General features: G+C 33.1%; 1 protein-coding gene across 3 annotated transcripts; it reads right to left on the bottom strand.

The window, feature by feature from the left end:
* Window positions 1–2,037: 2,037 nt before the first annotated feature.
* On the bottom strand, window positions 2,038–15,940 carry LOC128222283 (NAD(P)H-hydrate epimerase-like). Of its 3 annotated transcripts, none has more exons than XM_052931247.1 (8): window positions 15,810–15,940; window positions 13,264–14,072; window positions 9,011–9,119; window positions 7,844–7,954; window positions 6,195–6,372; window positions 5,783–5,866; window positions 2,756–2,955; window positions 2,038–2,460 (listed from the first exon to the last, which is right to left on the bottom strand). In XM_052931247.1, exons 2-8 carry the CDS (start codon window positions 13,383–13,385, stop codon window positions 2,434–2,436), a joined length of 831 nt encoding a protein of 276 aa, XP_052787207.1. In that variant the 5' UTR covers window positions 13,386–14,072; window positions 15,810–15,940; the 3' UTR covers window positions 2,038–2,433. The 3 variants fall into 3 exon arrangements, with proteins under 3 accessions (XP_052787207.1, XP_052787206.1, XP_052787208.1); XM_052931246.1 differs by having other exon boundaries at window positions 13,264–14,159; window positions 15,810–15,929; XM_052931248.1 differs by having other exon boundaries at window positions 13,264–13,342; window positions 15,810–15,926.
* Between the last annotated feature and the right edge of the window lie 1,016 nt (window positions 15,941–16,956).

Below are 16,956 nucleotides of genomic sequence, written 5' to 3'. Positions count from 1 at the left end.
TTTAATGACCTTTTTTTAAATTTAACTGGGATTTACGTAGTAAACAGCCCCAGTCAACGAAGAATTGAAAAATTGAAAAAAAAATACGCAACAACTGCAAAAAATATTGTATTTTTATATCTGTTATACCTTACACAAATGTGTCTATTGTATTTTTATATATGTTATACCTTACACAAATGTGTATATAATTTATGATCGGTCCGTATATCAATGTACTTTAATATAAATCTAGTTTTATTACGCCAGCGGTCCATACCATGTTTTGCCGACCTCGGCAGAAATTTAATATGGACCGTTGAAGTCATATAATATGGACCGCTGACATCATAAAACTTGTGAGTGCTTCTTGTAATTTTCACTACATTTTTTTGCATTATAAGATTTTTCAAATGCGCTTTAAAATAATTAAATGGTAAAAAGTGTTCGGTATACAATAAGAAATATAACACACCACCTCGGCCTTATGGCTAAAGCCTTGGTCCATATACACCTTTGGCGGCTGACTGGCCGGTCCTTATAATGTCATATGACCCTCAGTGGTGTGCAATATTTTTAAAATATTAACATGCTATGTCAACTCTTTATTTCGTTAAAGATGTGTGAAAGAGTAAGACAGAGGGTTAAAAAATCACAACAATCTTAATGAATATGTTACCGGTCGATTGATAAGTATAGTTTATAACGGCTCATCCAATATGGTTTTCAAAGCTGTGTAAAGTTTCATATGTATTCCGTACTGTATAGGGCAATGTTAAATAAATTATACTATGCCTTCATTAATCCAAATATATTTTTTATCATATCATATCAGATTTTGACAACATGTTGACGTTGTGTTTGAAAAGAAAAAAATAATTAATCATGGTTATAAAAAAAGCATCTTTGTCACTCTTGATTCAGAGCGTCTGTTGATCTCGATTTTCATTCTGAACATTTCACGTGTTTCGGTCTTAATCATAGGTTTACCGTGGGATCTCTGAGTCGTAACATACGGAAAGAAATACTGGATTATTGTGTACGCGCGTGTGCCCCGAAACATACTTAAATTGTTCGTTCACTTGTTGAAAAAGAGTGTACGGTTAGACTTATAACATGTATAGGTTAACATGCAATAGTGGTATTAAAAATATAACCCTAAACTGGTCAACAAGTTTGAGAAACACACTTAACACTTAGCCATCAATTTGTTATCACACATTTTTTTTCTTAAGTCACTATGTTGCTACGTACACCTTAATAGTTATTTTTTTTTTTACAATCAATAACTATTTATATTAATTTATATTCAACATTTTGAAACTTTTACATCTTCTTAACTTATACAGTTGAAAGGCATATTCGATATTTCATCTTACTTTTGATTGATTATTTAATTTTGTACTAAAAAATGAAAAAAACAAAACAACAACGATAGCACATATATTTTTTCTCCTAATAGGCTATGGCTTTCTTGATATTTTGAATAAATCTGAACGTCTTGTTAATTTCTCCTTCTGCTAATTTTATGCGCTTTCTTTGTTGGAGGCAAACCTACTTTGAATAGCAACAAGTGGTTTGGTTTCGGCTAATGTTAGTGAGAAAAATGTCACTGTACTTTATGGTTTACACGCAACAAGCCCGAGTGTACAATTTAAACATGCTTGATAAGAACTATTTATATATAACCATTATGAAACTATCATATCGAATCATGATGTGCATTTCGATACAAAACAGTTGAATCTATGATTATTTATAACGAATTTGATAACGTCAACCTGAATGTACTTCTTGACTAGTATCGCATAACATATAGGCGTTTATGGCCAAATCCCTGACTCTTTCAGCACAAACTGTTTTTACCTTATCTTGGACTGCAGTTCATTTTTCCAAAATATAATTGAATATTCAAGAAAAAATTGACATCAATTCGATAATATAGTACACTCTGAAGTACAATATCGAATGTTTTATTCAGTTTTGTGTATTGTACATTTAATTCAAACGAAGTATTTTTTTTCGAAAACAAACACTCTCTTTAGGGTTTTACCGGTGTTTTATTTCCCTTCATACAGCAAAAAGGTTTAAACCTATTTAACAAATGAATATAAGCTAACAAACATTCAAAAAAGGCGAAAAATAAATTACATCACATTTAGTATTTAGTTTACTGAATCAATGTCGTATTTCTTTCTCACAAAAGGGACACATATAAAGAAAATCTGCATTATATTATATAATGGTAACTGCAACTTTCGCATCTCATCATGGCGAACATTATTATAACACTTAATTTACTCGTAGAAATGTATCGATATATAACTTTCTCCGCTGTTCACATATTATTATATATTATATAAAACTTCTCAAGATAAAACGAAAATACAAAGCCAGCAATTCTAAATAGTACACACTGACGATAGAGGACAAATTCTGGTTTCACAGAAGACATTAGGCTTTGCCGTCTTCTTGTGTATCCTATCGAAAAAAAAGTAATTGAAGTTACTACATTGTACAACTTTATTGCCATGCCCGATCTACAATAAATTGACATGCTTTTTCGAATTAAATGTGGAGGGTAACAATCACAAACGTATCTACAAAACTGTACAAGTCGTATGCTTTGTCAGTCAGTTAGGAAAATTCTGATGTATCTATATGTAGGGACTTTAAAGGGTATTGTATTACATTTTCTATACAATGATGGTAAAGTCTACATATCAAAGTTATTATTTATTGACTTAGGTTGGATTGAAATATAACTTCGCCATACCTTTAACTCGACCACACAGTCAGTGCCAGGATAAGGGGGCAGGTTTAGCTCATATTTCTGTTCCAACGTTCGCGGGACGAATCTCCCGCCAAGATAGTGATGCTTTCCTTTGAATAGGTGAGCACACAGTTTAGGAGCAGTTAGCGAGATAAGCAGTTCGGGCTGTAGACCGTTAGCGTCGCCTTTTTCAATGTCCCATCCTGAAATGGTGAGAAGCAGTTAGCAAGATATAGAACATGTAGTGTAAGGATCAAGCGCATCATTTTCATTCTAAACATTTAGGATAAAAAGCAAACAGTTGAAGCCATTAGGGTGTCAAAGTCGTACATATAGGAACAAGTTGCGATATGAGAAACACCCAGTGTAAGCCTTTATTATCCTGTCGTTTGCATTACCGTTGTCAAATAACAAGGTGCCGTGTATATTTAAGTGTATATACTTTGATATGATTTACCCTTTGCGTTTTATCTTTATTTAGGATTGTTGGGATAAGAGTATGGTTTGTGCACTTAAACTGGTTAAAACTCCCAGTATTTTTACATTTGACTGACCGTTCCAAACCGATACCTAAGAATCCTTGATAAACATACCTATTTTTTATATATATAGTATGTATGTACTGTGCTGCTTGTGAAGTTTTGTTCTTTTCTTCCATGTTTCTTGTTTGTGATTGTATCTTATATGTCTTTGGCGTTAACCAAGTGCCATTAAACTCGGTTTTTGTTTAAACTTTTTGCTACTGAACTTGTTTCTGTAGCTTTTCGCATAATTATTAGAATTCAATTTATATCTGCCAACAACCGACGTCAAGAAACACACGCCCAAAAAGTTCCACCACTCTGCATGATTATGATACTGGCACAGAAAATCGGCCGAAAAATCTACATGTGCTTTTACCCCACACGCAAACGCACTCATTCAACGTTTGTAAATACCATTTCTGTTGTGAACGAGAAGATTGTACTAAATTGTACAATATAAATAAGTTATCTCATGGCTGGTGCAATTCCAAGCCTTTAAAACTTTATTCTTTACGATGAATATGATTTAAATCCATTGCACATTTGGCGATTGTAAACACTCGTAATCTTGAACCATGACCTGTGTAGTATGTGACTTGCGGAAAATAATTGTTACATGAATATATAATGTTTGGTGGCTGATCAACGTTTATGCAAATTAAAAAGCTTGTACGTTTTGAATTGATTTTGACGTATTAAAAGGTAACTTATTTAAACATATTAAATATAATTGAACAATCTTGATTAATATATATTTCGGGCTAGTGTGCCCATTTCAACAGGAAAAAAACACAGTTTTAACCCTTACTTAAAATGTACTTGATGAATTTAAGGTAATTTATCGTGTTTTAATAAACAAAATAACAGTGTAAATATGATACTTTGATAGGGCTGTTGATGGAGGAATTTGATCTGGCAAGGCGAAGGAATTTATCGAAGGCACGTTCCTTGTTATCATCTATGTTTGTCAAAGCCTGAACTTAAAGGACAGGTTGTGAAATGAGTAACACACAGTGTAAGCCGTTAGTATGTCAAAGACTGAACTTAAAGGGCAGGTTTTAAGATGAGAAACACACAGTGTTAGCCGTTAGTATGTCAAAGACTGAACTTAAAGGGCAGGTTGCAAAATGAGAAACACACAGTATAAGCCGTTAGTGTGTCAAAGACTGAACTTAAAGGGCAGGTTGTGAAATGAGTAACACACAGTGTAAGCCGTTAGTATGACAAAGCCTGAACTTAAAGGGCAGGTTGCAAAATGAGAAACACACAGTATAAGCCGTTAGTATGTCAAAGACTGAACTTAAAGGGCAGGTTGTGAAATGAGAAACACACAGTGTAAGCCGTTAGTGTGTCAAAGACTGAACTTAAATGGCAGGTTGCAAAATGAGAAACACACAGTGTAAGCCGTTAGTATGTCAAAGACTGAACTTAAAGGGCAGGTTTTAAAATGAGAAACACACAGTGTTAGCCGTTAGTATGTCAAAGACTGAACTTAAAGGGCAGGTTGCAAAATGAGAAACACACAGTATAAGCCGTTAGTATGTCAAAGACTGAACTTAAAGGGCAGGTTGTGAAATGAGTAACACACAGTGTAAGCCGTTAGTATGACAAAGACTGAACTTAATTGGCAGGTTGCAAAATGAGAAACACACAGTGTAAGCCGTTAGTGTGTCAAAGACTGAACTTAAAGGGCAGGTTGTAAAATGAGAAACACACAGTGTTAGCCGTTAGTATGTCAAAGACTGAACTTAAAGGGCAGGTTGCAAAATGAGAAACACACAGTATAAGCCGTTAGTATGTCAAAGACTGAACTTAAAGGGCATGTTGTGAAATGAGAAACACACAGTGTTAGCTGTTAGTATGTCAAGGCTTGAATTATACGAGCAGGTGGATTGATGAGAAACACACAGTCAATTATTGATAAACCAGCCATATAATTTGTAAACATCACACCATGGTTAACACTTGTTTAAACATATTATCGCTTTAACATTAACTACATTGTAGATAGCTTTAAGTGAAAGGTATGTGAATATTTTTTTCTATTGATTCTATAGCTCCGCGTGAACTAAATAAAAGTGAGAAAATGAGTAGATCAGGATACCGGCAGCTTAGGTCATCTGCCTTAATGATCCAACAAGACGTCTGACTTTGAAATGTCTGGAGCATTAATTCTGACTGACACAATACTTTTATAAATGTTAAATATGTGAGCTGTCTTTATTCCGGCAATATTGATATAGGTTAAGACTCAGTAACAAATTCGAATATTGACAGTTTGAAAAGCAAGCCGTAATAAAAAGAGCAATTTAGTAATATCTAACGAAATGATCAAAAAATTCTAGCTCTGGTTTTGCAATTCAAGGGGTAAGGGTGTTTTACATGTAAACGCAGATTTTGTTTTCATAATATCAATAACTTGTTTCCTTATGATCTCTTGTTAAGACATATCAACACATATCATATGCATATGCCATACATATTTTTTTTTGAAATTATGGCCTACCTGAGGGGACATCAATGCTGCAAATGGGCGACTCAACCTTTTTCAGCGTCTCAATGACTGGTTCAAATTCTGGTCTCACGGGGCCTAGAAATACATGGACATTGAAGTCAATTACGACTATGAAGTTTACCTGATTTTAAAAGGTAAACTACCATTAAGCCAAAGAATGCATTTACTACAGAACTGTACGCGACTGTTATACGGTGAGCTTACCTTTAAAACTAAATTCGAACGAGGCATCCAATATGAAGTTGCTCAAGTCAGATGTAAAGGGGGCATATCTTTAAGATTAAAAACAAAAAAAGGCCTCGGCTACGAAGTTCTACGAGCCTCTTATAATATGAGGCTTAAAAAAACAATATAACAAGGCATTAACTACGAACATGTATGTTTCTGTTAAAGGTGAGCTCACCTTTAAAGTTAATTCCAAACAAGGCATCAACAACGAAGTTGTACGAGTCGGTTATAAGGTGAGCTTCTGATGGGAAGAAAGATAAAACAGGAATGTCCATCCCTTCACATTGCTGGTACAACGCGTCGAACAGGGGTTTGGATGGCCGCTTTGGGTAGAAGATGGTTGGTTTGTAGCCCTACAATATATCGGAGAAATAGTGAGACCAAACTTGTTGAGACCTGTCTTTTACTGAAATATTGCGACTGCATTTATCTATTTGAAAAGGAATATGAATGGCACGAGTTTAGATAAATCTTGCTAGACTACAGTCTAAGAATAACCGGAGTTTAAATATACCTATGCACAGGATAATTTTATCATTAAATTAGACAGTTTGAAAAATCTGAACGAGGTTCTCCCCCGATAAAGCAACAAAGTATTTTATTTCCAAATCAAAAGTAAATATGAATCAATTGTTATAACGGCGTTTTAGTTAGTTAAGGTGAGATACTCTTGATGCTGCACTCTCACAGATTTACCGTTTTTACAACTTCTTTATATTTTGTCTTGGAATAACAAGACTGCTGACAATTAATCAGATCGCAGATTTTCATATTTCCGTTCAAAATATAAGGTTTTGTGGCTTAAACCGTTTCTAACGGTTTAGGAAAAACACATAAAACATCATTTTTATACTTCAATATAAATATCTATTTTTGTCAGCAGTCTTATATGATTGGTTTACATGCATTTTCGCATAAATTGACTCGTTCCAAGACAAAAATTAAGAAAAGTTGTCAAAACGTTTAATCTGTGAGAGTGCAGCTTTAAGTAAATTTTCTTTAAAGTTAAACAACTGTTACGCTTGTACTATTATCATGTTATCCGCTAAAAACTTGTGTTTTCATGTTGTTAAGTGGTGTTTGTGCATGATTCCTTATATATTTCAGGAAAAACTTTAAGGCTTGAATCCCAACTGCCAGTTTCTGCTGTTCTCAAAACTCATGATTTCTTTCTTAAACATAATACTCATAAAATAGTGCTGAACATTGGTTTCCGTTTGAACCCGGAGTGAACTCGTGTTGCTGTTACCTTTTGTTTCTCTGAACTTTCCAAGTCGTTAATTTCCTCATTAATGGATTAAGCTATTATATGCATGTGTGGTCTGGTAGTCTTGTTGTTTTGTTTTTTTTTGGCTTGTGCCGTATATTCAGTGTTGTTTTGCCCTTAACTTCTCAAATCAGAGTTTACTTGTATTGTTTTGACTAATGGGTAAAAACTTTAAAACAAGGTTCCTTAATCAATGGTTTCAATTAGGAATTCGACCTAAATAACAATAAAAAAATCATTAGGTCAATCTATATATGGATTAAGTAAATTTTATATCATTTATTTAAAAACACGTGTGATTGGGGCCTGAATTCACAAAAATAATTAAATAATAGATAGAGAATAACATATTACGTATTAATAACAACGTTTACAGTTAGACAGATGTATACTTTTTAAAATATTTACACGAACTTATCAGACTTTTAATCAAGACAATTTGGCGGTAGAATAATGGTTAAAGAGGAAGGAGGATAAAGGACGTTTAAAAATACTTACAAACGGGCACAACGTAACGTAACAAACACGCGAATGAGTCATGCATTAAGTGTACTTACAAACATTTTAAGATGTCTCGCACACACCAAACCATTCCCACCGTTATTTCCCGGACCACAACAAACCAACACGGCGTGGTTGTCTTTCGTCATCGCTTCGACGGGATAACACTGAAAAATACGTATGCATATATGTTAGTTAGTCTGACATTAATGTTAGTTTAAAATTCGTTTCTAGTCAAACATTGCTTCAATGGTTTTGGTGGTAAGCCAAGCAAATAATGTATTCCTAAATGTTTATTCAATGTAAGACAATTACAACGAATGCGAAAGGTATAACAATATTTGTTTTATTGCTTCATTGTTTCCCTCACAACCTCGTTCATGAGAGTAGTACCATATGCAACCGCCACGGCAAAGCCATAAACGGCCAATTCATTAAGCCTTTGTCTTTACTCAAAAACAAATAAAACTCGTCTTTCTGGTTCCAGACTGTTTTGACAGCGTTGTTTAATGTTTTGAGAAATTTAAGTTTAAAATTGTTATAATCCATTTTGTTTGTAAACGTATATTCATAAAAAAATTCACAGACCATTTAAAGTGCAATTTGGCGATGATATTTAAAAAAAAATACTTAACATGCAGTTATTTATTTTTTTCATAATATTTACTAATATAAAAGACGAAAATGACCATAATTGTTACGTGTTTCCTTTAGATCAATGATTTCCATAATAATCTTATTGAGATATAACAGATTATGTAAGTGATATGTACATGCATTTTTGTTGTAAGTATGTTTTCAAGTGTTCCCAACTAATCTTACTTGAACGTGTTTTGGGTTTGTAAAATAAAGGATTCAAGTCTCGGTGATAACATGATTTCATATGCTAACTTAAGATTTAAACCAGTCTGAAAGATATTAGAGCGGGATATTTTAATAAAGAAAAGAACGGAATGATGAAACACTCTCATAGCTTGACTTTCTTACATTATATAGCTTGAACGGACGATTTCATTGATATAAGTATTTCTATTTGACCCCAAAACACACTAAGAACATTCTTGACCCTCTATCTCCACAGCCATTTATTAATCATATATCTATAGAAACATTTGAATTTACCTTTGATATTTCCAATTGCCATAGCTATTATCTGCCAATTACATATGCTTCTGTCTCTACTCAAACAAAAAAAAAATGCCATAAGAAGCTGATACTTTTACCTTGGCTATTGCCACAGCGCAACTATAACCGGCCAGTTCCATAAGCTGATCAACACTGAAGGCATATTCCGTAAACAGCTGTTGGTCTATGTTCTGAGCTTCAATCTGACTGAAAACAAATCAAGATAGATTCAACTGATTGGCACATAATACTTAATAGCGACACACAACACGCCTGTAACGGGCAGCCTGTCTGATTAACGAACTTGTCCGATATATGACGCCGAGCAAGCAGATTAGTTACTAAAACTCTCCGATATATGGAACACAAAAAAACATGTTTACCAACATCGAAGTTTGTTTGTTAAGCGATGTGCGTTTTTTCGTTCGGCTTTTGATCTTTGATCCCACAAAAAATGGCCAAATTGTCGTTTCCCTGTAGGTTTCATTGTATCAATCTAGTCATCAACGCCCTTCGTTTCATGTTAAGAGTATTTTAGTTTAAATCTCTTTTTTTTCCAGGTTTGTATGTGTCTGTTTTTTTTCTCATTTCTGTGACAAATTGAACTAAAATATCACGTTATATTGCGTGCGCTTTTCTCCGGATGAGAACGGAAAGGTATGATAGCAATTGGAAGAGTTAACAGATGGGTATTGATAGAGGCAAGGTTTAATGGAAGAGTCGCGGTTGTCATGAATACCAATTAGTAAGATCATTTTCAGAAACCTATTTTTTAAAACATTATAAAAATTCTCATTCTAAAAATTTGTCATCAGTTTTTATATACTTAATCCCTTCTTGCGGCTCTTTCTCTTGGTCTTAAACACAATTGATATCTATATAAATAAAAAAAATCCGAGGGGAAACCAGACCAGTTTAGTTCGAAGGATGTATCCAATAATTGCAACATACGCATGCAAATCAAACAAATGATTACATTTGCAGACTCTGTTTAAATAATGAAATTACACCTAAACCGATTAATGGAACATAGTCTAAAAAAATGCCTCTGCTTGAACATTGTCTACAAAAGCCCATATGTTCAGCCTCCATCGTTGCAACAAATTCCGCAAAACGTCCTGATAGAGGAAAGGGTTAATGGAAGAGTCGCGGTTGTCATGAATACCAATTAGTAAGATCATTTTCAGAAACCTATTTTTTAAAACATTATAAAAATTCTCATTCTAAAAATTTGTCATCAGTTTTTATATACTTAATCCCTTCTTGCGGCTCTTTCTCTTGGTCTTAAACACAATTGATATCTATATAAATAAAAAAAATCAGAGGGGAAACCAGACCAGTTTAGTTCGAAGGATGTATCCAATAATTGCAACATACGCATGCAAATCAAACAAATGATTACATTTGCAGACTCTGTTTAAATAATGAAATTACACCTAAACCGATTAATGGAACATAGTCTAAAAAAATGCCTCTGCTTGAACATTGTCTACAAAAGCCCATATGTTCAGCCTCCATCGTTGCAACAAATTCCGCAAAACGTCCTCGACCTCATATATATTTTGATTCCTTTTGAACAATGATGTTATTTTATTTGATTTCATCAACGGATATTTACAGGAAAACATAATAATACCAATTTCTGCTAGTTGAGGTGCATGTTTGTGTATGATTAACATGCTGAGTAGAGATTTAAGCCAGAGAACAGCTTCTTAACTACATTTTGGATACATCAATTATGTCAAATATAAAGACTTTTAGGGCGCTTCTCAGATCATCCGACCAGTTGCGTTCGTCGGTATGTTAAGTGTATTTTAAGCATTTGCGGGCAAATAAACCAACCCGATCCTAACAGGATTTGTTACCGGCTTCCGACATTTTCTTTCAGCTTTTTTTTGTGATTTTATCCGCCAAGTAAAACACTTGATATAAACTTATATTTATTCCATTAGAATCAGAGTTTGCTCCGTATTTCCGAAAACAGAACTGAATCATTCATTCATATACAAGTGGTGTAAATTAAGTTTAAAGAAATATATTTGACTCCATGAATTTGAGGAGAACCAGTTGATTACAGGACGTTGGTTGTCAATCATTTAATTGGCTACGGGATTGATAATATTTCCTTTATGAATAATATCACATGACTTTATAAACCAGTTGAAAGTTTTGAACACCGCATACTCACGACAATTAAGAAACTTATAATTAATAGTTCATTGTTAACATGAATTGTGGTAATGTATGTATATGACATTCTTGCAACAACTTGTAATGGATACTACCAAATGTGTAAATGCTGAAAATATATTGATTGAATGTAGTTTTACTGAATATATCTACATTATTTATAGGATGAAATTATTGTAATTTATAATCATCATATTAAACTGAGTTGTGTTTGTCGAAGAAATGTTGAATACATGTATAATTATGTTGAATTACATGAGAAATGTATGATAGTGATAGTGTGCTTAATATTTAAGTAAGTATATGTGTTTTTATGATACTTTTTGTGTAAAGGCCATGCCGGAAATAAGTAGTATGTCTGTAATGATTGTACACTTAGTATGTAACCTTCGTTAAATAAAGTTGTTATTATTATTATTATTATTACTATCATTATTATTATTATTATTATTATTATTATTATTATTATTATTATTATTATTATTATTATTATTATTATTATTATTATTATTATTATTATTAAGCGCGACTTCTTATCGCGTTATGTTCGTTGTATTGAAATCACCATCAGTTTTTTTTTTTTTAAATTTTATTTAGTGTAACCCACATACTTTATGTATTTGTATGTACCATACATGTTGCCAGTAATAAAAGGTATTAAATGTTAATTGATTTATGATTAATTGCAAACTAGGCATTTATAACAAATTACGATATATCTTTGTGTTTATTCAAAAGTATTATTTGATCAGAAGTAGTAGTAATGTCAAAGACTAAAATTATTTATAATGTACCCAGTTGTCAGTATCATAGCAACAAGGCCCCTGTTCAACCTTGCGAATTTACAGAAAACTGCGCAGCCAGAAATGGAGATAATATTAAAACCACGAGATTTAGAAATGATATTATAAGATTGTATACAACTTTTTTGTCTACTGAGATGAACATTGAAGTCTGCGAATGTTTGTCTTGGTGAATTTAGTATATTTTTGCCGTGTTTTGGCTGCCAACGCTGCCTCAAAATTAATAGGCTGTTCGTACATTTTATCTATTCATCACCTTTCGCATATCTCGAAGGATATTACTCAGCAATCATGCATTTTTTATTGTTTTATTACACCTTCATTGTGTGTTACCTCTTAGTTTGTACCATAATACTTTCTTTTTAAGATCAAATGAAGACAAGACGTTGAACCATTTTAATGCGAGCTATGTAAAAAAGTAAAATAATTATCTTTGATTTAATTTGAATATATCGTCCCTCTTAATAGCTAGCACTGTTGGTCCGGCTTTATTGATTGTTTAACAGGGAAGGTTTGTATCTAGCCGCCGTGTACTTGAAATTAATTTACTTCATTTTATGTTATTTTTTACTTTAATTTTAATTGATTTTAAGTTGATGCCTTTTCGGATAAGGCTGATATTTTCAGTTCAGAAATCATTGATAAGTGTTAGAAAAATACTGAAACTATGATAAGCCCTAAGTAAAGTGGGCTGCTGTGATCGTTCGAAGGAGTTAATCTTAGTATGTATCGGTAGAGTTTTCCATAAAAATGTGGTATGTTTGTGGTGTCTGTATTTGTGTATGAGGTGTTGATTTCTCATTGTCGTATGGCCACATGTCATGTGCCCCTTATTTATTTATTTTTATATAATTTGACTGATGGGTTTATCCTTGTAATTTTCTTTGTATTTAATATCAAAATAGCGCCAACCACAAATGGGTCTGATATTAATAGAGCGACAACCAGAAATTGCACTTAAATATAACCATGACAACAAGGAATAAGAGTTATACGAAACTTTAACAACCATAAATGGGACCAACATTTAAGCCGTGACAACCAGAAATCGGTCATATATTAAAACTTTGATAACCAGATAAAAAAATTAGTGATAACCAGAAACGGTTATCATATTGCATAGTGTTACATAAAATTGCAACAACCGGAACTGGGATTTTGAAGATCGTGACAACCAGATAAAGCCCTTTACAACCAGAAACAGTGCTTATAATTACATTATATATTTATATATCTAATTGTTTGATAAGTATTATAGGGAAAAAAACTGATTGCACAAGAAAAACACGATATCTGATGGAACCTATTTTTTATCCGGCTAGTTACATGTAAAAGAACAATACAATATTTACTAATACCTGATATATTTGATCTTTGGTATATCCTCACTGCTGTTGTCAGAATGTTCGTGTCGATGTTTATCTTTTTTGTGACTCCCTTTGCGTCGAAATGATAAACGACTTACATTAATACGATCCATTAATGTTGGTCTGAATATCTTTAAGGAATGATATCTTGAATATTTCTCAGGAAAAGTGACCTTAATATCACTCAAAAATGGTATCCTAAATATCTTTCAGGAATGTTATCTTGAATATCCCTCAGGAAAGCTGTCCTTAAGAACCCTCAGAAATGGTGTCCTGACTATCCCTCGGAAATAGTGTCCTAAATATCATTCAGAAATGGTGTCCTGAATATCCCCCAGGAAAGATGTCCTTAATATAACTCAAAAATGGTGTCCTGACTATTCCCCAGAAATGGTGTCCTGACTATCTCATAGAAATGGTGTCCTGACTATCCCTCAGTAATGATGTCCTGGATATCTCTCAGAAATGGTGTACTGAATATCCCTCAGGAATGGTGTCCTGAATGTATGTCAGGAATGGTGTCCTGAATATCACTAAGGAATGGTGTCCTGAATATCTCTCAGAAATGATTGTTTTTTCTAACCCTCGGGATAGTTTCTTCAATATATCTCATGAATTATTTCCTCAATATCTTTTAGGAATGGTATCCATAAAATAGCTCATAAAAATGTCCAGATTCTTCGTAAGGTATGTTTTTTTTACATGTAACTCTTGTGAGTCCCTATTCATTTACTTGGACGCCTAAAAAGAGCTGATATTGTTTTCGGTTGAGCGCTAGGGTTTCACATCGACTGACAGAGCTAAAAGGGAATTTAGTTCCGTTCATAAACCGTCAGTGTCATGCATCCATGTTTGTTATAACTTTGCATTATCCCACATGCTTCCAACTTTTGGATGTAAAATGTATATGTATGAAAGAGAAGTAACATCAACAAAAACTGACACAAAACATTTTTATGATACAAGTACATGGCTTATATACACTTTAGTCTTAATTTATAGATATATCTAAATTTGTAAAATCTTACATTTGTCTCAAGTTATATATAGACAGTTTATATATAACTTGAGTTAAATGTTAGATTTTACAAATTTAGATCTAAGCAATTAACGGTGCATCTTAAGCAATAAACTCACAGAATCGCACACTTTGACTCAAGCGGTCCGGTCAATGTAATTGTTACACTTCGCAAATTAACCTTTTTATCAATGTTATACTCAAATAATGATGCCAGGCAGTATGAGACAGCTGTGCTACACAGGTTACCTTTTTTCTCAAATATGTTAACTTTGAAGTCATACTGTATATAATACTATATTATAATTGTAATATAGTGTATTATTATGCGACCGTCACTATTTACAGTGTGCAAGACAAAATGCAGGCAATTTAATGTCATGAAGACTTTATACTGGTTGTATATGTAGACCGTGAATTCTTTTCAACTGTGATTTTACAGTAAAACGGACAATCTGAATGAAATACAACTACGTTTAAAGGAGTTTGTAATGGGAAATCATTCTATTGAAATGAGCCTTTTGATTTTAATGCATACGATGAACCACATATTGGTATAGGTATATATGAATGATCGTGTAAATGAATCCGACGGATCATATTGATTATCCGTCTTATATCTATATACTGGAATTTATGTCATAATGGAAGTGATTTATTGAATTGACTGAGTGGCTTTTGGATGTATAATGAGCTTTCCTGATACAGTCTATTTGTTTGTTTATCCTTGCTTAGAACACAATAAAACGGAAACAACATTTTAATATCCGAGGTAAAGTGGTTAACGACACCATTAGCAATGCTTGTTCCGTTTCGCATTGCCTAGGCAGGAAATTGAAACAGGCCATTAATACCACGTACTCTGGCGTACCAATGTATTTTAACAGTAGAGACGAGAAAGACAGACCACTATGCGTTCCATTCATCAAATGATTCAACAAACGTCTTGGAAGCTGATTGTTAAGGTTGTTTTTATAGCTGAGAAAGAAACAACAATTGTATTTAAACGAAACATTAACATTTTTTTTTCATTACTTAGGTTACGCTAATATCTAGATTTGTCAAAAAGTTTAATGATACTTAAATCTCAATCAACTCATTACGGCTCTCTAAGCTGCATAGTTATCTTTGTTTTTAGTCCTCATTCGAAGCAAAATGTTGCCTTTAAACGCAGCATAAAAAATGTATTTATCACGTGGTATATAACATTGGTACCGCACTATTACCAAGTTATCTCAACGCCTTTATGGCAGGCGTCCTAGATTAAAGGCAGCATTGCACTTATAATGCAACGAAACATATGTTTGTGTTCATCTGAATCTTAAAGAGCAACTAAATAAAGCCTGAATTACAATCAGCATATTAATTAATCCCCTTTACCAGAGGGACTAAGATAGGTAATAATTGTCCTTTGTTTTTCGAAACACATTTGGATCAGTCATAACAAAAGATACACACATCTTGTTTATAAGTTTAAAAGTCCGAAAAATGTACACTTTTGAAAACCTTTAATTCCAACCTTTGATTACGGCAGTACAAGCACGTCCGAATAATAAATAAAGTCCATCAAATTTCAAATGGCGAAAATTTTCAAACACTCCATCCAAGATATATTGCTATCCAAGACACTACGAACAACCACAGTGCAGCAGCAAGTAAAATGAACGGACAGCAGCATAAGGCCTTGTTTGGCAAGACATCGGTTTCCAATATTGCAGCGGTGAATAACACAGCCTCCCACAACAGCTATTACACTATACGAACAGATGGCTTTTTCCGTTTCAGGACAACAGAGTGAAGATATCGCAATGCAAGCATAATAATAAGGCACAATAAGGTACAACATTACCATTTATAATTACTGGACCAAATTGGTTGTGTAATCAAGTTATTGGTTACCGGAAATGGTGTTTGTATCCAGATATCCGTGAAAATTATTTGTTTTCTAGGAATCGTGAAAGAAGTGACATTGTTAATTTCTATAATCTGATGGCACTTGAAAATGTTACCCATACAAATCCCAAGAGCATTTTGTTACATTTAATTTGAATTGTAACATGTACTATGTACTGAGACTTTTTATTGAATCAAATTGTGTTCGATAAAAAAACATGCTTGCCTTTATACCTTTAGCATCAAATTACAGCTTGGTAATCATGCATTGTCTGTCAATTTTATCTTGGCCTGAATTTGGTGGCATTTAGTAGTACACACAAGATAATTTTTATGTAAAATTCAGATTAAACAAATCCATCGATAGTGGACACTCTGTCATACTTTGAATACGATCAATCCAATGTTTTACTCTTCAGACGCAATATGAACAACCACCGCGAAATCTTCAGCATGGGCGTTACAGTGGTAGTTTATTCGCTCTTTAACTACAGCTAAACAGAGAAATTACAAGAAAAGTCGTACCATTATTAATTTTGTACTACTTATGTCGTAGCATAAGCGGTAATGTCGCCCCATATAATGCTATGAATAATAATATTATGTAATATAAATAAAAGTGTACTAAACCTTTCAAACTAGATTCAGTATATTTATCTTTGTAATTATCAATTAGATTAAGTGTTATTAATTTATTTCATTAGTTAATTATATTTAGAAAGTTTTTAATTGCCAGTTTTAAAATATGCGAAAAAAAACAACATATTACACTA

The sequence above is a fragment of the Mya arenaria genome, chromosome 16 (genome assembly GCF_026914265.1).
Source record: "Mya arenaria isolate MELC-2E11 chromosome 16, ASM2691426v1".
In the NCBI taxonomy this organism is placed as follows: domain Eukaryota; kingdom Metazoa; phylum Mollusca; class Bivalvia; order Myida; family Myidae; genus Mya; species Mya arenaria.
Note: the sequence above shows the minus strand (reverse complement) of the source record. Positions and strands in the feature narration are given on the sequence as shown.